The sequence below is a fragment of the Labeo rohita genome, chromosome 1 (assembly GCF_022985175.1).
Source record: "Labeo rohita strain BAU-BD-2019 chromosome 1, IGBB_LRoh.1.0, whole genome shotgun sequence".
In the NCBI taxonomy this organism is placed as follows: domain Eukaryota; kingdom Metazoa; phylum Chordata; class Actinopteri; order Cypriniformes; family Cyprinidae; genus Labeo; species Labeo rohita.
In genome coordinates this window covers 28,829,940-28,854,193 of record NC_066869.1, presented here as the reverse complement: position 1 = coordinate 28,854,193, position 24,254 = coordinate 28,829,940, and the positions used below count along the sequence as shown (strand labels likewise).

At 37.8% G+C, this 24,254-nt stretch overlaps 1 protein-coding gene across 2 annotated transcripts; it reads left to right on the top strand.

Annotated features, from left to right (window-relative positions):
- The first annotated feature begins 18,472 nt into the window (after positions 1 to 18,472).
- On the top strand, positions 18,473 to 23,240 carry fgf8b (fibroblast growth factor 8b). 2 transcript variants are annotated; one of them, XM_051120925.1, is made up of 5 exons: positions 18,473 to 19,061; positions 19,149 to 19,185; positions 20,438 to 20,624; positions 21,622 to 21,728; positions 21,973 to 23,240. In XM_051120925.1, the coding sequence occupies exons 1-5, from the start codon at positions 18,856 to 18,858 to the stop codon at positions 22,246 to 22,248; spliced, it is 813 nt and encodes a 270-aa protein (XP_050976882.1). In that variant the 5' UTR covers positions 18,473 to 18,855; the 3' UTR covers positions 22,249 to 23,240. The 2 variants fall into 2 exon arrangements, with proteins under 2 accessions (XP_050976882.1, XP_050976890.1); XM_051120933.1 differs by lacking the exons at positions 18,473 to 19,061; positions 19,149 to 19,185 and adding an exon at positions 20,260 to 20,342.
- Positions 23,241 to 24,254: the final 1,014 nt, after the last annotated feature.

Genomic DNA, 24,254 nt, shown 5'->3' with positions numbered 1-24,254 from the left:
ATCAGATGCAAACTTCACTTTTTCATGTTGTTTGAACATTAATGTGTGTTGGCAGTGTATGTACAAATCTACCCAGTAATGATAAAATCCATGCAGTGGTTCTTAATTAATCTGTAAAAATAATATCCTCTTTTTCAAATCGAGCCATTCTCAGATGCCTGTCGATGTGGCGTCACACCGACAGAGGCCGCTCCCACGATAGTTGATTGACATGAGCGTCTTACCTCAGATCAGCTGTAACAGTCAGACCTCCATTGTTTCGATGCCGGAGCAGGGATGTAAGTAAGACAAGAATATCTCTGATGGAGCGATTGAGGTGTTGTGTTGCTGGATGGTACAATGAACATAGTGGTCGTCATTTACACCCGACATCTGAACCGCTGAAGATGCAGTGGATTACATTTGTTTGTGAAGGGAATATGCCTCCCGATCTACATAAATGCGCTATGTTCGCGCAAATCATTCGTGATCCAGCTTCACTTACAGCAGAAGTGAGTATAAGGGTTTTTTTATTAATCTCTGCAACCTTTCCTAATAACGTGCTAGTTAGCAAGTTTTGCGGCTAAATTAAACAATCTCTCAGAGCAGCAGGTCACTCCACAGAGAGAAGAGAGGGGCGGGACGAGCAGAGCTTATTTGCATTTAAAGGAACAGAATGGGATGATTTTTGTAGAGCTAAAAAGGATGTTTTTTTTGAGAATTTTTAACCAAAGTATATTATAGACTTTTCATTAAAACCCTAGAGAATCATATCAACTTGTGGAAAATGGGCATCCTATGACCCCTTTAAATAAGAATGCATAGGCTAACTGATAAATAACCAAAGAAACATTTATATGTTTATACTTTATATGATTTATATTCCTCCTACCGGTTGAAATCTGTGACCTGTCAGGTATAACATGGAAAAAAAAAAAATATTATTATTGTTGTTTTTGCTGACATTTAGTAAACTGTCCCTTCAGTATTTTTCTTAAACCATATTGTATTACATGCTCCTCTTCTTTATTTATGTGAGGGAGTATGTTCTTAGCTACTTTAGTAGTATTATTCCATAACAAAGGGTATTTGCCTTTATGGGGTACACTTAATAATAGTAAATTAACTTTAAATAAATATGTTAGCAAGATTATTAACCAAATTATGATGAAACAAATCAAATATGTGACCCTGGACCACAAAACCATTCATAAGTGTCAACTGTCAAAATTGAGATTTATACATAATCTATAAGTTGGTTAAATTAACTTTCTATTGATGTATGGTTTGTTAGGATAGGACAATATTTGGCCGAAATACAACTATTTGAAAATCTGGAACCTGAGGGTGCAAAAAAATCAAAATACTGAGAAAATCACCTTTAAAGTTGTCAAAATGAAGTTCTTAGCAATGCATATTACTAATCAAAACTTAAGTTTTTATATATACACGGTAGGAAATTTACAAAATATCTTCATGGAACATAATGTTTACTTAATACCCTAATGATTTTTGGCATAAAAGAAAAATGGATCATTATGACCAATACAGTGTATTTTTGGATATTGCTATAAATATACCAGTGCTACTTAAGACTGGTTTTGTGGTACAGGGTCACATATCAATGTCAAATGTGCTGTAAATGTGAAATATGGTTGTAAGCTATATTCTCCAACAATATGCAATATTTGTTTAATACAATTGTAATGTCATGTGACTTTATTGATGTGTAGTATGTGTTAAAAAGCACAGTCTGACATGTGCAGGAAAAAACAGTAGATGGCGTACCAGGACATAAATATGGCCACACTTTTCTAAAACGCTTTCTGTTTGATATAGGACAGGGGTCTTCAAAGTGATGATTCCCATGTGAAGTACCCCCTTCCTAAAAAATAAAGGCAGCTGTCCTATTTATTTTCATGTATTAAGATGAATTTATACTGTATGAGAAAAGGTCATGCTGTAAATACAGTACTACGACATGTTGTCTGTTCCACAGACCCCTGAGCATCATCTGTTTAAACCATAACTTAAACCAGTTTTTTTAAAGGCAAAAACTCACGTAATAAATAGCACTAGTTCTTTTTCTCACTTTTTCTATATTTAAAAGTTTTGTTTAAGAACACACACGGTTGTCTTTACAAAACAAGCTTCATCATCACATCTTCCAGCACCTCAGATGACAGGAATGGTAGAGCTGTCACCTGATCACCTTGTACCATTGACATCACCCTGAGATTGGGGTGGAGTATCCAATCACATGGCCTGCTGGGCTTTGAGTGACAAAGCGGCAGATACAGAGAGTGTTTGATCGATTGACACTCCGCTCAGTTCCTCCCGAGACATGCAAGCGCACACTGTCACTGACAGATTGTGTCGAGTGTCCACTGAGCCCTTATCACTTACATCAATCCATCCGCCCTTCGGCCCTACTAAAGACACACACGCACACCATCTCCCCAAATCCCCCATCCATTCACTGTCAAGAGTACCAGCACATACCAGTCAGATGCTTTCAACACTCGAAAAACTTGCCATGGAATTCCATCTCTGTCTTATCTCTCCAGTATGGCACAGCATGTTTTTCATACCTGTCTAAGCTTCCTGTGACTCCAGACATTTCATCCACAGGAAACCCTGGAGAGCCAAGTCTTATTTTTCATACAGTTAGGTATTTTTGCTGGAAAAAAAAAAAAAAAATCTGATTACTGCACACAGAATGTGTTCTATTATTTAAGGATTATGCTGGTTCTCTGATAAAGTCATATTATTATAGTATTAGTTTATTATAATTAATAATAAAAGTATATAAATTATATAAATAAATTATTATATATATCACTTATAAATCTATACATCAGTAATAATGTTTAGAAGACTTCTTTTCTAAACATTATGATTACCATTTATATATATTGTATAGATAATACAGTGCCTGTAGAAAAGCATACCCTGTGAAAACCTTTACCTTTTGTCACATTACACCCTGGAAAAAGCAAAACAAAAATCACTGAGTCTAACTTTTTAGGATTTTAAATCGGGATGATCACGGCTATGATTACATCAGTACTTTCACAACAGCCAAAAACAGTTGCTGTACGTCCGTTGGATACTGCTTCTTGAGTTTTTTTATAGTAACACTGTATAATCGAAAACGTGCTACAACCGCAAGGAGTAAAAGAAGTTCTGGGCTGAAATCGTCTAAGTTTTGAACATACCGGGTGAGTGCATAAAGCTGCTAGGACGCTAGCTAAACATTAGTTGCTGAAATGACGATCTGTTGCATAAAATCACGTGAGTCAATCTTGTAGTGTGTGATGCACCACTATTTTCAAATATTGTAGTGTGATTTGAGGGAAGATAATCTGCAAAGATTCTCCTTATGTGTGCACTGCAAGCAGATTTAATAATCGGTTAGGATTTTAAAAATCATGTAGTGTGAGCCCGGCTTTAAAGTATACCATTATAAACTTGCTCAGGTGCAAGCAGTCAACTTCCAGGATAAACACCAGGCTAACTGTACCACCTGACATCAGTAGTAGTGGTGTTGATTACTTAAGAAAAAAAATGTGTTGTTTCTTGAAGATTCCACTGTTAGTGCATGGTACGGCAAAGAATTCACCATGGTTGGGAAAGTGCTTTCAAAAGACCTCCGGGATAATGTTGTAGAAAGGCACAAGTTAGAAAAAAGGCTACAAAAATATTTCAAAGGCTTTAGATATCCCTCAGAGTACTGTTCAGAGCATCATTAAGAAGTGGAACGTGTATGGCACCACCAACACATTGCCTAGATCAGGCCGTCTGTCTGTCCAAAGTAGATGACAGAGCCAGGAAGACATTGATAAGAAAGCTACCAGGAGGACAAAAGCAACTTTGAAGGATTTACAAGGCTTTATGGCCAGATCTGGTCAGTCTGTGCATGTGATATCTCTCAAGCTTTACACAAAACAAAAGAAGCCTTACCTAGAAAAGTGTCACACTCAGTCTCGTTTGCGCTATACAAAAACACATTTGGAAGAGTCTGATGCCTTCTAGCAAAAGGTGCTATGGTCTGATGGGACCAAAATTGACCTTTTTGGACTGAACTCCAAGCGCTATGTTTGGCGAAAAGCGAACAAAGCACACCACCCAAAACACACCACACCTACTGTGAAGCATGGTGGTGGCAGCATTATGTTTTGGGGGTGTTTCTCTTCAGCTGGGACTGGGCGATTGGTCAAGATTGAAGGGAAAATGGATGCTGCCAAGTACATCCAAATTCTTGAGGAAAACCTGCTTCCCTCTGCTATACAGCTGAAGATGGGCAGGTCATTCACCTTCCAACACGACAATGACCCTAAACATACTGCCAAAACAACAACAAAATGGCTTAAGAATAAGGTTAATGTCCTTGAGTGGCCAAGTTCGACCACTGACTCAAATCCAATCGAAAATCTGTGGATGGATTTGAAGAGAGCAGCCCATTGTCGCTCACCACAGAATTTGACTGAACATGAGCAATTCTGCAAGGAAGAATTGGCAAATATTCCCCAATCAAAGCTAGTACAAACATATCCAAAAAGACTGATGGCTGTAATTAAAGAAAAAGGTGGCTCAACGAAGTAATAAATCAAGGGACTGATGACTTTTCCAACCATGTTATTCTATTTTTGTTGTTGTTGTTTATTAATTTGCAGATCTGCTGTGTTTTTTTCTTTCACTGGTTTGATGTTGTAAGACCAAATTGTAAATAAAACTGGAAAAGTTATTTGGAAAGGGGCTTGATTTCAGGCTGTATGACAAATAAAGTAACTATGTTAAAGGGGTATGATGATTAAGATTATTATGATTACATTACTATCACTGTTATAACTCTTTGATTTTGTTTTTTGGTGACCTGTGTTTGTGTATGCGTGTGTATGTGCGTACATGCAAGCATTCTTAGGTGATTAACACATCGACAGTCCCTAACTGGTGCTGCAGAGCGACTGTGTATGTGTACAGATAATGGAGATGATGGGCGCCTGAAGAGGGACAGAAATGCCCCTGGAATGTGCCAATCTCATGTTCCCTCAGAATGTTCCTGAAAGCATTCCAGGCTATTGTGACCCGACTCAGCACAAATAAAAAACCTGTATATTTACAGGTTTACAGGTTGAGAATTACTTTCAAATTCTAATGCGATTCTTACATTTAAAATGAATGTGAATTGAGTTAGTAAGCACACTGAACTGCAATTTTTGATTGGAAGGAAATGGATTTATAATTAAAACAAGATTCACAATTTTTGACAGAAAATCAAAGTTGTCAAACCTAGTTTGACAGTTTGTATGCCTTGAAATGAAAATTATCTCACCATTTACTCATCCTCATGAGTAACCCAAGAGTATAGACCAACTGTATGACTTTCTTTGTTCAAATGAACAGAAAAAAATAATTCATCTTTCTGATTCCATACAATGCAGGTGGATGTAACCCTCAGAGTTGACACAAAAACAATAAGCAAGCTATTGATTCACTTCAGAAGATATTGATTTATCAACTGGGATCATATGGATTACCGTCATGTTTGTTTTGCATGGTTTTTGCTGTGTCAGCTTTGAAAGACCCTTGCACTTGCATTATATGGATGCACTCACAGACATTCTAAAATTCTAAAAATATAAATTTTTGTTCATATGAAGAAAGTAATATACTCTACATCTGGGATAACATGAAGTAGTCCTAAACAAATTTTAATTTTGAGTATACCTTTGAAGGAACAGTTCACTGAAAAATGTGAATGTCCTGTTTAATTATTCACTAAAGAATATTTTTAGCTGAACCCATGGTCCATGGCAATTCAAAATATATATACATCGATCAGGCATAACGTTACACCACTGACAGGTGAAATGAATAACACTAGTTATCGCTTCATCACAGCACCTGTTAGTGTGTGGGATATATTATGCAGCAAGGTGACATTTTGTCCTCAAAGTTGATGTGTTTCTAGAAGCAGGATTTGGGCAAACGTTAGGATTTGAGCGAGTTTGACAAGGGCCAAATTGTGACGGCTAGATGACTGGGTCAAAGCATCTCCAAAAATGCAGCTCTTGTGGAGATCTTGTGGGGTGTTCCAGGTCTGCAGTGGTCGGTATCTATCAAAAGTGGTCCAAGGAAGGAACAGTGGTGAACTGGCAACAGGGTCACGGGCGGCCAAGGCTCATTTGTGCATGTGGGGATGAAGGCTGGCCCGTGTGGTCCGATCCAACAAGCTACTGTAGCTCAGATTGCTCAACAAGTTGGTGGTTCTGAGAAGAAATGCTGGTTCTGATAGAAAGGTGTCAGAATACACAGTGCATTGTAGTTTGTTGCGTATGAAGCGGCATAGGCGTAGACCAGTCAGTGTACCCATGCTGACCTCCTGTCCACCGCCAAAAGCGTCAACAGTAGCCATGTGAGCATCAGAACTGGACTATGGAGCAATGGAAAAAGGTGGCCTGGTCTGACGAATCACATTGTCTTTTACATCACGTGGTTGGCGGGTACGTGTGTGTCACTTACCTAGGGAACACATGGCACCAGGATGCACTATGAGAAGACGGCAAGCCTGCAGAGGCAGTGTGATGCTTTGGCCAATGTTCTGCTGGGAAACCTTGGGAAACCTCCATGTGGATGTTACTTTGACACGTACCACCTACCTTAGCGCTGTTGCAGACCATGTACACCCTTTCATTGAAACGGTATTCCCTGGTGGCTGTGGCCTCTTTCAGCAGGATAATGCATCCTACCACAAAGCAAAGATTGCTCAGGAATGGTTTGAGGAGCACAACAACAAATTTGGGGTGTTGACTTGGCCTCCAAATTCCCCAGATCTCAATCCAATCGAACATCTGTGGGATGTGCTGAACAAACAAGTCCAATCCATGGAGGCCCCACCTCACAACTTACAGACTTAAAAGATCTGCTGCTAACATCTTGGTGCCAGATACCACAGCACACCTTGAGTTGTCTAGTGGAGTCCATGCCTCAACAGTTCAGGGCTCTTTTGGCAGCAAAAGGGGGAATAACACATTACTAGGAAGGTGGTCATAATGTTATGTCTGATTGGTTTATTTAGTGTTACACCAATCAGACATAGTGTTGTTTATCAAAATAGTAGTACTGTTTTATCCTGGAGGATTGTAGCAATGATGAACTTGGCTGCTGGTTTGGCTGCTGGATTAAGCTGGTCCTTAGTTGGTCATGAGCTGGTTTAAGCTAGTCATGTGCTGGTCCTAAGCAATTAGCCCCTGCTCAGGACCAGCTAAGGCCGCTAAGGACCAGCACATGACCAGCTTAAACCAGCTCATGACCAGCTAAGGACCAGCTTAAACCAGCTCAAACCAGCAGCCATGCTTCAAAACATACCTAAAAAGCATATGCTGGATTTTTCAACAGGAGGTTCACGGCTGCATGCATGAGCGTGAGTACGCTGAACTGATGTCTGCTTTTCTAACTCTCAAACTGATGGCTCCAGATGACTTCCATTTATGAAGGACCATGAACCATGAGTTCCACTAACTGTTTATTATTCTACTGAGGAAATAAAGTCACTTACATCTTGGACGATGTGATGACCCTGCTGAAAAAAACAAAAAAAAAAAAAAAAAACAATAGAGACCATCACAGAATTTGCAATGGTTTTACTCATTATAAAGGGAATGTTTGTAATAGTATTTGTAGTGGAAACCATTAGAATGTCTGTGATGGTTTCTATTGTTTGTTCGTTTTTTCAGAAGGGGAGTGAGTACATTAACAGCAAATTTTAATTTGAAAGGTTTTACACTGAATTGAAAGGGAGAATTTTTTACACAAACCCACAAAGCTTTTTGTTATTTTACTTAAAGGAGAACTCCACTTCTAGAACAAAAATTTACAGATAATGTACTCACCCCCTTGTCATCCAAAACGATCCCAAATGCAGTTGTAAATTATCCCAACCGAGGAAGAAGGGTCTTATCTAGCGAAACAATTGATTATTTTCATTAAAAAAAAAACAATTTAATTACTTTTTACTCTCAAACACTCTATTGTATTGCTCTCCCTGAACTCTGTGTATTCTGGTTCAAGACAGTTAGGGTATGTCGAAAAACTCCAATCGCATTTTCTTTGCAAAGTGAACATGCAAAGAATAGCACACACCCTTAACAAAAAGGTAAAACAGCGATATAGGGTGATTTTGAAGTTGAAGGATCTGTCATGAACTAGAAAAAAAAAAACAGTTCAGGCAGAGCAAAACAAGATGAGCATTTGATAGTAAAAAGTGTATAAATTGTATTATTTTTACCCTTCTTCCTCATCTGGGATCATTTACAACTACATTTGGGATCGTTTGAAGCCGCATTTAAACTGCATTTTGGACGTTCAAGTTCAAATCCTGAAATGTTTTCTTTAAAAAAACATAATTTCTTTACGACTGAATAAAGAAAGACATGAACATCTTGGATGACAAGGGGGTGAGTACATTATCTGTAAATTTTTGTTCTGGAAGTGGACTTCTCCTTTAAAAGTTGCTTCAGGAGCTTTAAGAGATTCATAATTTTATACACGGTACAGGTGTGGTCTGTTTGATGGAACGAGGTGAAGAATTTAGAGGATGGAGTGAAGATGGGGTCAGAGGAGCATGATCCTATAGGGTTTGTGATCCCCTAACAATCTTGTGGTTGTCCCCCACCCAGATGGGGGTCACAGCGCAAGATGGGGTCACATTTAACCCCCTTGCCACACACACTCATGTACAGCTTTGCCTCTGTGACAGACAGATGATTAGTTCTCCAGGCTGGCTGTGGGAGAGAGGAGTCCTGTTTCCATGATGCAATAGCTGACTTTTACAGTGACATTTACAATTGTAGAGAGACTGATGCACCATGGGATATCTGGAGGACTAGGGATGCCAACAAACTAATGTCATACCACATACCAAAACCACCAGGTAAGATTTATCATGTCAGATCTCTGCATATCTCACCCTACAAACATTTCGGTTTCTATTCAACAAGAGTGACTGTATAAAAATAAGTCACTTTTTCTGAAAAATAATGTTTTCTTTATCTATAAAAGCAAAGCATATATGAGACTATGAATGAATCGTGACATTCTAAGTATTACTGATGCTGGATATCAAGGAGTATTTTAAGGTTTAGTTTCTGCAAACACTCAAATATAATGAGGGACCCCTTTCCTAAAATATAAAAACAGCTTTCTTATTTCCAGCCCATTTATACTGTGGAAAAATACAGTACACGCAAAATATTATATGTGACATAAAAATATTCATGTCTACATCAGTTTTCTACACACCATTAAGAGTTATGTTAAAGGGATCTTTCACCCAAAAATGAAAATTACTCCATGATTTAGTTACCCTCAAGCAGTCTTAGGTGTATATGCTTTTCTTCTTTCATACAAATACAAGTTCTACTAACACGCTCTCATGAACACATGTACAACAGTTAGCAGAAGCTAGAGATTATGGTTTAGAAAGTTTTAAGTATGGATATTTTTTCTTACAAAAACACGTCATTTTGCTTCAGAAAGCCTTTATTAACCCCTGGAGCCATGTGGACCACTTTTTATGAAGGATGAATGCACTTTTTTGGATTACAAAATGTCAACACCCATTCATTGCCATTTTAAAACTTTGAAGAGCCAAGGCTTTTTTTTAATATAACTCCAATTGTATTCGTCTGAAAGAAGAACATATACCTAGGATGGCTTGAGGGTCAGTAAATGTAATGGATTCACTGAGGAAAGTGTAGTTGTGCAGTTTATTCACAATCCATAAATGGATAAATCACTAACATAACTTGATATAACTTGACCATGTACATAACTCACCTTCAGCGATTACAGGAAACAACATTAATATATGACATTAATACTAACATGGCAAACATGAGGGCTTAAATACTAGACAAGGGGAACACATGACTAAACCAACCAATGAGCAAACAGAACTAAGAACCAGACAATAAACCAATAAGAAAAAAGACACACGAACGAGACAACCAATCAGAACATGACACATACACTTGGCAGTATAACATGAGGATCAAGGAACACATGACAAACCAGGACTAAACTACAAGACAAGAACAAAAACAAAACTCAAACCAACGTGACAGTAAATCGTGGGGTAAATTTCATTTTTGGGTGAACTATCCCTTTAAACACATCTGACACACATCCGTCCGACACTAGGTGGAGCTATAATAACTCTAAAACCATAAGTGCTAGAAAAGGCCCTACAAACTGTACACTTACATGTCGTATATGATATTCATGAAAATCTTTCTGCCATTTCCAATGTTTTTTTTTTGTTGTGTTTTTTTTTTTAAGTTTCAAAGCTCGAAACTTGACACAAACAGACAATTATGTAGGAAATTCTGAGAATACACACCAAGTTTCCTAAAAAGTCACCTATAGGGGGCTTTAGACCCGAAAAATGACAATAACACTGATGCATGAAGTTTAAAATTAGTATATCCTCAAAGTTTGCTTATGTAAACTCTCAGCAATGCTCGCATTAAACCATTTAGCAGATACAATTTATATATATATATAAATATATATATATATATATATACATAAAATAAAGTTTTTTTTTAAGTATGATCTTTTTCTATCAGTTTGAATGGCAAATAAATGCTTAAAACCAGTTATGGTGCAATGGTAATATAGTTTTATATAATTAGTTTACCAAGAAATCTGCCGACTAAAATAACGTGCAAGCATATACTGTTGACCTGTGTTGACCTGTTGACATGTGACATCCCATGACACACAACTGATGTAAGTTTAATTATACATTTAAATTAATAAATTTTAAATGTAGAATGTGAGTCCACATACACCACATATCTCCTTATCACATATTTTAATCTTTTGAAAGTCAGTTGCTGTTTTTGATGACAGTGTGTTGCTGTAACCTGTTTCATCAAACTCTGACTGTCAGTCAAGTTTCAAGATGGACTTTGCTGTAAAAATCCCATCGTAAGATATATTTCAACTGAATCACTAATCACCCGAATTGCCATTTTCAGCTTTATTATAATTGTTGTTGTGGTTAAAATGTACTATTATTATTTTACTTAATATGTTTTGTATTACTTATACTTATTTTACTGTTTACTAATAATATTTACAATTATTATTAGTGATATTATAATACTATTAATAATCATTCTTAGTTAATTATTTAAATGAGAAATAACCTTAGATTTCGACCTTATTTTGATGGGGCAACTGAAGGATTTGAGGACAGTAAGGTTCAGGCAGTGAGGGTGAGGTTAAGGTTGAAGAGACAGAGGCTGCAGCAGGCTAAAGCTCAGCATGGTAAAATAATTAGGCTTGGCTTTGATGGGGACTAAACAAACATTACCGCTCTCAACACTGCCCTTTTTTCCCCTCTTCTCCTCTCCGCGATGAGTTCCCTCTGAAACTCTGGCCAGCCGACTCCCTTTCTGCTTTCTCGCTTTGTTTTGCATGCAAGTACACACACACACACATACACACATATGCATGTTCTTTCTCCCTCTCTTGCTCTTTTGCACTGTAGAGTCTCTGGAGATGTGTTGCAACTTTTCTGGAGAAGCAGGTGAGTCAGAACGCATATTTTGCAGCTTGTCTGATCTGTGTTTCAAATTTGGAATTGGCATATAAGATAAATAGTCCACACTGGATTGCCAGCAAAATAAAATCTTGACGTTTTAAAGCGAACAGGGGGGTTATAAACCTTTATCATTTGTGATTACTCGAAATTTGAGCAGTTGAAGCCTGATACAAGTGATCTAATGAGGCACCTTAAATCCTCAAGCAAATGTTTAGCATTTGTGAACATTACATTGTGAATGTAGTCTTTTAGTTGAATTAGCATTCAGCTATCACTGAGTGTTTCTGGTCCATTGGAACACAAGCCTACAAAGATCAGTAGAGCTCTGATTCAAATTCCCTATCAATCACCATATGTCTCTCATCACTAGAGTATTCTGACCCAAAAACAGGCATTTTAAAGTCCAAGTATTAGGGTCAAAAGCAAGCCATTTCATCTTTGGCTTTTCCGTCTTTTTTGGGATGAAAGATGATATAGCAGGTAGTGACAGGGTAGCAGTGACCCTCTCCAGAGCGAATTCCGTTGTGGGAGGTAACACCCCCATGTAGCTCCTAGGAAGATTTCAGCCCTCTTTCTCCCCCTCGCTTTGGATGGACAACAGTTTATATTCAGACCATATATATATATATATATATATAAAACCTTCCCAGTTTTTAAGCAAATGGGATTTCCACCACCATACCCAAACTAAAGAAAACTCTTTCTGGAGGGGTTTTCAAAGAAGTTCAAAGCTTGGAAACATAATCATACCAGAGAGTCCGATCGATGATGCACCTGGGACAAAAATGTTTAGGATTTAAAAAATCATTTCTATCTCATCTTTCAGAGGCCTAAAGCTGTTTTAGGTACAGAGGGAGAGAGAGAGAGCGAAAAAGGTTGGAAAAGCAGAGATGGGAGGAGATGAAGAGCACAAAGTTAAAGAGAGAGGACAAGTGAAATAAGACAGAGAGGGAGAGAAAAGGGGGGATGTGAAGAGAGAAATGGAGAGGAGAGAGCTGGAGAAAAAGCGGGAAAGAGGCAGAAAAGGAGAGTCCCTGAGGTCCATTGAATTTCCTCTCTTTCTTCTCGTCCCTTTTTCAAGCCTCTTTCCCTCCCAGGTCTACACAGCTGTTTGGACACCAGGGGCCACTTTTCTGCACCCAGATGAAAAAGAAAAAGACTCAAAGCAAACTTGCAGGTAGGCCTGCAAAAGCAATCGCTCTCTCCAGCCCAGAACAGAAAAACAGAAGAAAGGGGGAGCACGAGGCACAAAAGTGTGTGTTTGCTTTAGTGTGTGAGTGCGCTAGGTGCGTGCGTAAGGGAGACCACATGCACGCCCAATACCAGGAATGATATCTGCTTTTATTGACTTTGTTAAACCGTTCTCAATGCTACTTCCTATGTGTTTACAAGACAGTAAATCAGATCTCATTCAGAGGAACAGAGCACCCATGTCAAGGGAAAAATCCCTCGATGGAGAGGAGAGTAAAAGCCGAGGACAGGAGCATCCTCAATCTGAACTCCACTACCCTGGCCTGTCTAAAAGATGCTGCCAACACTTTCCAATGAGATTTAGCTTGTTAACATTAAAGAATTAGGGGTTAATAATGACCTAACAATGAACATAAGGCATGTTGATGGACTGACTGTACATGATCTGTAATCACACCGCTAATCATCAATTAAATAAACACATGGGAAAACAGTATTATAGTAGGTCTGTAATGAAAAGAATAGTTCAGCCCAAAAATGTACATTTTCTGGAATTGTACTCACTCTCAGGCCTTCCAAGATGTAGATAGTTTGTTTCTTTGTGGGAACACATTTGGAGAAATTGAGCATTACATCACTTACTTGCTCACCAATGAATCCTCTGCGGTGAACGTGTGCCAACAGGATAATAGTCAAAACAGCCGATAAAAATATCACAATAATCCACAAGTAATTCACATGACTCCAATCGAAGGCGAAGAAACAAGATTTTGTAAGAAACAAATCTATAATTAAGATGTTTTTCATTTTAAACTGTTGCTTCTGGCTGAAAGGCTATTAAATTGCTTTGTCCAGTGAAAAAGTAATTTTGTCTGAATCAGAAGAGAAGTATGTACAGATCAAGCACTGTTTACAAGCCAGAACAGTTCTGAACAAAAATGATGATGGATTTTGATTTGAGTGGACAACAGGGGACTGATTTTTTTCACTGGAGGAAGTATCTGAGGGTGAGTACATTTTCAGCTAGTTTTCATTTTTGGGTAAATGATTCCTTTAATAGCCATCTGAAGTCCTCTTATTTCATTTTCAATAGAATCTTTAAATGAGACGCTAGATACAATTTGCTGCATTTTTTTTTTTTATGAAATAAGAGCACGTAACATATGAGAGAGATGAAAGTAAAGCTGGTTGCCAAGAGTATTGTACAGCGCCGTGATGGCAAGGACTTTGATCGACTGTTCAGAATCAAGTTTCTCAGAGAACTGTAATAACTAATGCTAACATCTGCATGAAACAGGAATTGCGGTCGTGATTTAATGTATCAAAATGTAGAGCAGGACTCTTAAATTACTTTTGTTTGAAAATAGAGTATTGCAAGGATGATATTTTTGTAAGCTAAAAATGAAGCATTCTGCGTTAGTTCAGACAGGCTTTGTAGTCAAATCTGCTATCAGCTGATTGAAAAATTTCAAACCCAGCCCCTCCGCTATCAGCTGATCCGATCCCTGTGCACTCGATTGGCAAATCTCAAACAGGGTGCTCTACTTAAATGCAGAATCAGCTAGCTTGCTTTGCCGCTTCCTCTACACGCTGCTTGCCACCCACCTCCTCCCCATCTCCTCCTTCAACTTATGTTTAACTTAAACAATGTCATTTCCTTGTCATTGTTGCTTGCTCTGTTCGGGGTTTTGTGCTGCTTTCCTATTCGTAAACTGGGAGGGCTACCCATAAGTTATCTTTTGTGTTCTTTGACTTAAGAGGTCCTGACTGAACCTGCGTTTTAGCACTTCTGGTTCTATCATCGTGAAGTCAGTGGGTTTTTTGAAAGGGTTCTTGATTAAATGATTGACATAAGGTCTTTGGTGAACACAAGCTCAAGATATTTTCATGTTTTGTTCTATGACATGAAATACATTAGTGATATGCACTTCTGTGGTTTTATAAGCTTTTAATTCTCTTAAAAAATGTGATTGCAAACAAGTAGGGATAGTTCACCCAAAAATGAAAATTCTGTCATTAATTACTCACCCACGTCATTCCAAATGTGTAAGACCTTCGCTCATCTTCGGAACAAAAATTTAGATATTTTTGATGAAATCCGAGAGTTTTCTGAACCTGCATAGACAACAACGCATTAGTCTATGTGATGGATTTCATTAAAAATTATGTAATTTGTGTTCCAAAGATGAACAAAGGTCTTACGGGTTTGGAATGACATGAGGGTAAGTAAAGACAGAATCTAAATTTTTGAGTGAACTATCTCTTTAAATTTTTTAAGGACATTAACCATTATCACACCGAACAGAAAAACTCATGTACTCACTAGCTGCATTCACAGCCTCAGTGTGTTTATAATCATGCTCTTGCAAACTATTCTTACTTAAACTATTCTTTTAAATAACTACTTGAAGTCATGTAACAGTGGTGTAGTTCATTTATAACTTTTTTTCTTTTTTTTTTTTTTGTCTCAGCAATTGTGTTTAGGCTTTAAAATTTAGAAGGGCTGGGTTCATTTTTAAAGATTCATCATGATGAACAAAATCGTGTAAGAAAAGAAACATTTATTGGCCACAGAACTTATTTTCTGCAATAATCCAAAAGCCAATGGAAAAATCCTATTTTGGTTTTGGTCAAGGGAACAAGGATGATACTAAGATTTTCTCTTAGCACCAAACAAAAGTTTGGAACAGCTTTTTCACTCTCATTGAGCTCTCTCTCTTTTTTAAAGACAGTTCTTAGATTTTCTTGTGCTATCCAGGCAGTTACAATACAATGAACAGCTGAATCGAGTGTGTTTAGAACAGCCTCTGACAGCATGTATCATCCAGAAACATATATAGTGATTGGTGTTACTGGATGACACCTGTGTTCTACTTCCAACTTTGTTTCCACTTTCAGGCACATTCCGTTTTATTTTCCTCCATGGTGTCTACCTTTCCACCTCTCTCTCTCTCTCTCTTTCTGTGTCTCACAGTCATGTGTATTTTTGTGCTTGGCATCTACCAGAGTGAATAATACTTTATTTAATGGAGTGGGCTCATATTAGCTCCTTCAGACATTTACTCATTCCCCTCTTCCTTCTTAGAATAACCAGAGATTCCCATGCCAGAGTTCTTGTTTCACTCAGTCTCTCACTTTTATTTTCCCGCTGCTATTTAGAAGGACAGAGACAATGTTTGGAAGAGCATCAACCACTCAATGACCAGACATCAGATGGCAGACCTGGACCAGAACTGGTTAAGCAAGAAGAGTAATACAACTATGGAAAACAAAAAGTCTATAGGAGAAAAAAAAAAACAGTTTGGATGTGATATTAAAATGCACCCTTGGGTTTCCTCAAACTTGACAAAAGCATGACTCTTGGTTAACCACTGCTGAATTATTTTGGCTGTTTGACCACAAAGAGTTAGAGTGAGAGAGAACAAGAAAGAAAACAAGCTCCTCACCCTGAACATATTCCATTGTTGTAGAGGGTGTTTAAAAGCTATGAAAAAAGACAGGTCAGATAAAGGAGACACTGTGTTCTGTTATATAAACAAATTAGGGATTTCAGTTCAACATTCAGACGGAGGCAGTTATGCTTTTCTGTCCAGTAAAAGTGACTAACAATAAAATGAACACACTGAACTGTGTGCAGATAAGAATACAAAGAATATGTTAAGGTCTCAAAAGCCAAGACAACACAGAGAATGTTAAAACAATTGTGAATACACTAAAGATACTGTGAAAGCACTATCCGGTACATAATGTGGAGTCAAGTCAGTGAAAACAATATATACAATTTTTAATATATTGAAGGAGGAAGGAAATAAAAGTAGTGTATACACATAGCTGAAATGGTCTGAAATTTCTGCTAATGACACCATATGCTTGGTATAGTGGAAATAACTAATGCTGTAAACCAATGAGACATTGTAAAATGTAATTGATAAATTTAATGGAAATCAGTCAAGACATTTGTCATTTCAGTATTTTTACCCTTGAATAAATGAAGTTAGTAAATAAGCACCAAATAGGTGTTCCAAAAGTTTCTCAAATGAGCACTGTCAGTGCTCTTGACCTCAACATATTTTATTGCAGAAACACATTGAAATCCAAGACATAACCTGAACAAAAGTTCCCAACACACAAATTCAGTGTAATATCTGAGATAGGACCTGACTAACTAGTGCACTGAATCATTCCAGGTGGCAAAATCGCTCGTGGCCGTCTCCCTCTGGATCTAATCAATCAGGTACATTCTCACCCTCTAAGCCAGCACTCAGACTGATATGAGTGATTTACGGGATGGAATTAAACCAATACCGATAATGACATTTTCTATGCTGCTTAGCAGCTGGTTTGTCGCTCCTATGTGCGCTCAAAGGTGTGAAAACGGTTCATTTTTGGGGTTTGAGTCATGCATGGGAATTATAGTTGCAGTTTGAGATTGGTGGTACTTGCAGTGATCCATGTTATGGTCATTGCAGCATATTGAAGGCTGAAGTAAAAACTTTTATTTGCCAGAATGTGAAGAAAAAAATCCCACTAGCAAATGAAGACATCTTAATATGCAGTTGAGATACACCATTAGATTCCAGTCAACTGTAATACCAGTATTGCATTAAGACATGGTGATTTTATTGCATACAGTTGGAGTCATGATTTAAAAAAAAAAAATCATGTATTACATTATCAAGCACAAATGTAGGCTTCATGTATGTATTTGAATAGTTCAGATGCTTTGTTTTCTGTTGGATGTAATCTATCAAAGTTAACTAAACTGTTTGGACAGCATATGTCTAGCCATTATATGTTAAGAACTCTCGTGGAGCATATATTACTTACACATGCAGTGTGTGAACTGTGAATGAAAAAATGAAAACTGGGGTCACCACAAAGGCATAGTGAAGCAAAATCTTACAGGCAGCCAGGGAATAGCTTAATGTAGCTGTATATATTCTGGAGTGGATATCAGAATATTTGCAATTTTCTCTTTTTCCTTGTGGGAGATTTTTTTTATTTTTATTTTTTTTAAACAAAAATTCCTTTTAGGGGCTGGGTTATATATTTCTTCACTTTGGGCTGGTTGGGTGTTCTTAGACCAGTGTATGATGAGTATTATGTCTATCATGATTTCAGAATGTTATGCAGGTAACATTAATTATTAAAAAAAAGTGCATATTTTTAATGATGAAGATTCTTATTATACGTTTTACGTGCTGTTAACCCTTTCAATCATCATTTTAGTAAGCAAATGCACATTAATTGTTGGATAGCTCAATAAAAATAGCAAGTCTGTTCTAGGAAAGTTCAAAAAAGGTAAACTATGTTTTATTTATTTCTTGCTAGAATTGTAAATGGAAACTAATTACAATTTAAGTAACATTAATATTTTTATTACTTTGGCAATATTTCCATAGGAAAAAGTTTTACCTTGACTCAATTAATACTTTCACTTAATGCAATTTTTAATGTGAAATAATCAGTTAATTAAAATTATATATACATTGCATTTTACGTGAAATTGTTTTTATTGTTCATAAAATTGTGACTAAAATAGGTTCATTTCAGTCAGTTTTTTAAGTGTATCTATAACTTTATAAACTCTTCTAGTAAATGTTCAGGTTAAACGAAATGTGTTTCTCGCTCAGTGAAGGAGTTTAAATGTTGAGGGGTGGGATGGCGCTTCTGTGGAGGTAACGGGAGTCAGACTACACGTGAAGAGTGGGTTTGACATTGGGAGCTTGAAAGTGGAGAGAGACACAGTGAGGCTTCTGCTCTAAGCCTCTCGCCAGGGAAACATCAGAGTTTATCAGCCTAAATGAGACTTAAGACTCTTCCAGTGACATTTACATCAGTACTGGACATACCGTGAGGAAACATAATGCAAAGTCTCAACACGGGCGCGCGCACGCTGCCGGATGTTGTCGCTGATTTTCTATGAAGAATGTTTTATTTTTCGTATCTTCGCTGTAATCGGACATCGATCATGAATTATGTTTGTGAAAACAGTCGCCTGTAAGGTGCTTGAACTCTAAGGAATAAAAGTGAATTTACCTGACGGATTCATCTGACAGTGGACTCAGTGGATGAATAAATCACTGTCGATACCAATATATTTTATCCTGTCATTCGGTTTATTGTTATTTTTGCTAAAAGTCCGATGGACCAAGCATCTTCATACAATAATATACAAGCACAGAGGAATTAATGAAGAACTTATTGTTTCGGATAATAATCAGAGAGGGCTTGGAAATCTCACAATGAGGCTGAAATCATCGAGGTTAGGATATCTGTAAGTACTTAATATGGACTTTTGCTAAATAGTCGTTTTTTATATTTTAAAAAATAATTCAGTAATTAACGTTTTTTTGTATTTCAGATTACTTCAGTTTATGACTTTGTGTTTTTACACTCAGGTAAGTCTGCATTTTGTGTTTGCAAACTAATAGGTAAACTGATGAAAACATGTAATGTCTAATAGTGTGTAATATCAGTTTTACCAGTTAGAAATGAGTTAGGGGGTGAAATCACCATCATACATGACAACCACCCCTTCAGGAGACTGTATAATTTGTAAGTGCCTCTGTAAAAAATGTTAAAAGGTTAGATCTGGTTTATAATTTTAGTGATTGTGTGGATGTTCAAAGTACAAAACTGATTTCACCCGAATCAGGAGGATGTTTTCTGTAATTAAATAGGCCTATAACTTCCATAACTTTTTACCTTAATGCTAAAAAATAGAAATATAATCTCAGACTGTAGAGGGAGGGTTGTGACAAGACTTTTCAATGTATGAAAACTGAACAAAATAGGACACAGGTGTGACAACTGTGATAGGCAAACAAACAAATCTTGTGATATGTTATCATATATTCTGTGTATTTTAATATTAGTTTTCAATTTGTTTCAATTAAATGTTTCTGTTATGTTTAATATTTTTAAATAAAATCCATAGTATCATAAAAGCCATAGTTTCTATCAGTGTTGCATCCCACCCAGTTGTAGGTCAGATTATAAAAGCAACACTTTTTTAAAAAAAATCTGACAATAACATTTACAGTTCATAATAGGAATAGTTCATAAATTTATAAATACATAGGAATAGTGCAATTAAGTCAAAACAAAACAGTCATTGAAACAAAAATGTGTTACAACTCAGTCTCCCCATTCGAATATTTTCCAGTCAAGCATGGGCAGGATACACTGAAAGCGATAAAACTTTTACACACATTAATCTTGTGCTGTTATATGTGTGCAGTAAATGTGTTATAACCGTGCAAACAACTCATTATTAATAGAGTCATTGGCAAATTGTCAAACATCTTGAAAAGACGTAAACCCCTCGCTTTAAAGGTAATGGCTCTAACATGTGGGCACGGCGCATGGCTGACTTACAAAAGAAAATCGTTATGAGAAAGAGCCCAGAGAGACAGGGGTGAAAGATCAGTGTTGGTCGAAACGACCCCTCATTGGCATGTCATCCAGAGTGCGGATAGTGCATTTGCCCTGAGAGTGCCAACCATCTTGTGTCCTCCACTGCAATATGAATTATTTGAATCTGATGAGAAACAGTGTAACCTTATTGTTCTTTTATACATGTCGCATGCCTCACATTAAATAATCAAAATACAGTTTTGATTATATGTTCTTCTGTCATATTTTTTATAGATGACGATGCAGTCCGTCTCTGTACCCAATTTTAAGCACCATGTAACGGAGCAGAGTCGTCTGTCGGACAGGATGAGTCGGAGATTAACAAGGACTTATCAGCTCTATAGCCGGACGAGTGGTAAACACGTACAGGTTCTGGGCAATAAGAGGGTCAACGCCAACGGCGAGGATGGCGATATTCATGGCAAGTCACAGTCTTTACAGACACATTATTTTAAACAATAGGACAAAACAAGTTGAGGGTATTGCTTCAGAATATCCACTGAATGTCTTTGCCAAAAAGTAACCTGCATAGTTTGAAATGGATTCTATATTGTTGAGGTTTGGGAATCTCAAGAGAAAGCCGTTTTGGTTCTGGAAAACACATCAGTACTCATCTTACCTCTGCCGTCTTAACATTTCCTGAATAGTTCTCCATATAATAAAGAGTTGTAGGACAGAAATATGACATGCAATTTTCTAACCTTTTCTAACATCATTAGTTTTCATCATTCATGTCTTCCAAAACAAATATGTTTATTGCAAATGTTCCTGTATTATGTGTGAGGCAAGATGACGATCTGAAGTTTCAATCACTTGTCGAGAGCTATTCGCTCCAAAACGACGTGTATTTTTTTCTCTGCTAAATGGACGGTTGACATATGATTCATAGCGTGCATTGACGCTGCAAATAGGCAATGAAAAGTCAATCTTGGTTTATTTGAACTCAATGTCATTTTAAAGCTATACAGTAAGGCACCTGTTTTAAGTGAGCTGCGGCACTTCTTCTCCAAACAAAACAGTGGTTAGAATCCCGTCCGCTGGGAACGAATTCCTGTCACCGAAGTATTTCTGCGTGTCTAGCCATCTTTCCACTCGTGCAGTCCATCCACTTTGCCCACTTTTTTGGAGGGTCATTTTATGAGGAATTTTCATAGCTTTACAACTCAACGTATGAGTCAGTTTATGAAGAGAGGTGAGGTCAGCGTCATCAGTTTATACCCTTCTTTGTTACTCTTACTCTTACTCTTTGTAGTCTTGGCCTAACACACACACATTTGCACATTTAGACTAAATACTGGCTTTTTCAGCCAATACAACAATCTCAAAACTCTCCAGTAGACAATCAAAATCATGATTCATTTGTACGTATCACCTAAAAGTGAAAATTAACAGCTTTTGTAATGGTTTAACAATTCCAGCTAAACTTGTTGTGGAAACCGACACGTTTGGAAGCCGGGTTCGAATCCGAGGAGCAAAAACAGGATACTACATTTGCATGAACAAGAGAGGAAAGCTAATTGGACGGGTGAGTTTAAGTAATTAAACATCTGGTTTGTTTATGTTGAATTATTCTGCAAAATGATGTTGTTGAAATAGGATTTCAATACAACATAGATAATTAAATTGGCTTGAATGGCACTAATGATATCACAGGTAAACTCATCATGCTCTGAGAGCAAAACTGAGCCTCGTAAATCTCTCAGGCTTAAATAGCAGATTTCCGAGTTTGTCATTTCAGTCCTCGGCTGTCTGTCTCTTTTTGTTGCCAGAGGAAGGGCCGTGGCAGGGACTGCATATTCACCGAGATTGTTCTGGAAAATAACTACACGGCTTTGCAGAACGCCAAGTACAAAGGTTGGTACATGGCCTTTACGCGCAAGGGTCGACCCAGGAAAGCCACGCAGACCCGGCAGCATCAGCGAGAGGCCCATTTTATGAAACGTCTTCCTCGAGGACACCTGTTAACAGAACAGAAGCCTTTCGATTTAATCCCATATCCCCCCAACAAGAGGACTAAGCACCATCAGCGCACAAGCGCGAACTGAAGGCAGAGTCGTATCTTATACCGGAGCGCTATCTTAATTTGAGTTTATCTAATCTATGTGCATCCAGAGTTACTGGACATCATGGCGAACTGATGTGTAAAATTTAAGGAGTCTGCAAAGGCTTAGAATTGGGATGAATGACAGTACTAAGAACAGTTTGTTCTGGGACAATTACTGAACTGTTGATTGAACAGAGGACACTGTAAGCCTTGTAATAATGAGCAACACATCTCTGGGAATGAAGCAAGACAACAGAACACACAATACACAAACACTCTCAGAAAAACGTGCAAAAATTGTATTTTTAGGCATAAAACAGCTTGTAACTGAAACAGAACCCTCAAGTCAAGACATTTGTTTGGCGACATTTACATACACCAAACTTTAGGTTTTTATAGAGGGGTTTGTTCATACATCGTTCTCCTGATTTATATTCAAAATACATGTTTAAAATGTATATCTTGGCTGTTGAGAGTATTTTCTGATTTATGGAGTGATTAAAAAAAGAGATATGCTAAATCCCCTCTATAAAAACCTTTAATAAGTCAACAAAATAAAACAATAATTTTGAACCTGAATTTATCCAATATCCAAATAACATTTCCTTACATGCTGTGATTAATCAACTGGCAAATGAATGGTGATTTTAAATTGATATTACATACATTTGTACCTTATTTACTCCTTAAAATTTCATAGTAGTACCTTAGGGTGACATACTGCTACCCTAAGGTAAAAAATATCCATCCATGTAAGGTACAAAGTTATCGCTGTAAGGACTTCTGCCCCGGTCACAAGCTGTTGTACAATTTTTTGCACGTTTTATTCTGACAGTGAGCATGGCAGCTACCTACTGACGATCCCAAACGTATGCAGATACACACCAATCCCATGACGTGTAGTGATATTATCGAAAATCATCTTTATTGTTTGTACATGACTATATATTTTTATCGGAAGATTGTAAGATACTTAAAAAATGGAAATATTTATTTTAGAGCGTGTATTAAATTCATGTAAAAGTATTGATTTAACAAGGTCTCGGGATGGGTGATTCATTGACTCCCTAACGGCCTTTGTGGGAACTTTAAATTCGGACTGTGATTGATTCGAGTCCTTTGAGATGCGCTTCTACGCTGAATTTGCTTTGAAGGAGTCAGCGATCATTAGCTGACAGGTCGAATTCTCACTCTCTCATAGATCACGCTGTATGTGTGTGGGCGCATCAAGAACACGAGCACGACAAGTGTGGGTTAAAGTCGAAGGCCTCCAGGAGCAAGTCGGCCAAATTGGGAGCCAGTTTCTTTCAGAGTCAGGCTTATTCAGTTGACAACAACAGCAGCCTGAGAGAAACCTCAAGGGCATGATCGGGTCTATTCAAGAGGTATACTTCCAGGACCGTATAGCTGTTGTTATGTTTTTTGGCGCAGCAGTCGAACTCCCAGAAAAAGAGGCCTGAGCCTCAGATAACTGTGAAGCAATATCTGTGACAGGCCGGTCTCGATTGAATGTGCTCAGCAAGTGAGACTGGGCCTTTGAATAGCTCGGGCCTTTCGCTTTAGAAGAGATGAGGTCAACCCACCATTGCTGTCCCAAACAAAGGTTACCACCGTGTAGTTGCATTTCTGCGACCCGCGCACCGTAACCCTCTGATCAAATGCTCCCTTTGTAGGCGCCGTAGAAAAGAAACATGTTATACAATGGTGGACCTGAATAATAACACAAGGAGGGGTCAGCTATCAAAAAAGGAAGCCCAGTCACACAGAGGGGGTGAGGGCGGGCGAAAGAGAGAAACCAAGAGCGACTCGGGGGAAGAGAAAACGTTCGGGGGGTGTCATGGGTTGAGATGTGGGCGAGAGGGGCTGAAAGAGGGCAAATGGCTGGGAAGAGGCAAAGAGGGGCACAGACGAATGAAAAGGGCCAAAAAAGAGTGTCTCTCTGTTGAGGCAGTTGAGCATGACCATTGAGGCCTCAGGATGGGGAGGGAGAAAGGGAAGAAGAGACAC

Coding starts and splice junctions, on each gene's coding strand:
- fgf8b (XM_051120925.1), top strand. CDS start 18,856: ATGAATAAATCACTGTCGATACCAATATATTTTATCCTGTCATTCGGT. Junction 19,062..19,148: donor TCATCGAGGTTAGGATATCT/GTAAGTACTTAA, acceptor TTTGTATTTCAG/ATTACTTCAGTTTATGACTT. Junction 19,186..20,437: donor CTTTGTGTTTTTACACTCAG/GTAAGTCTGCAT, acceptor TATTTTTTATAG/ATGACGATGCAGTCCGTCTC.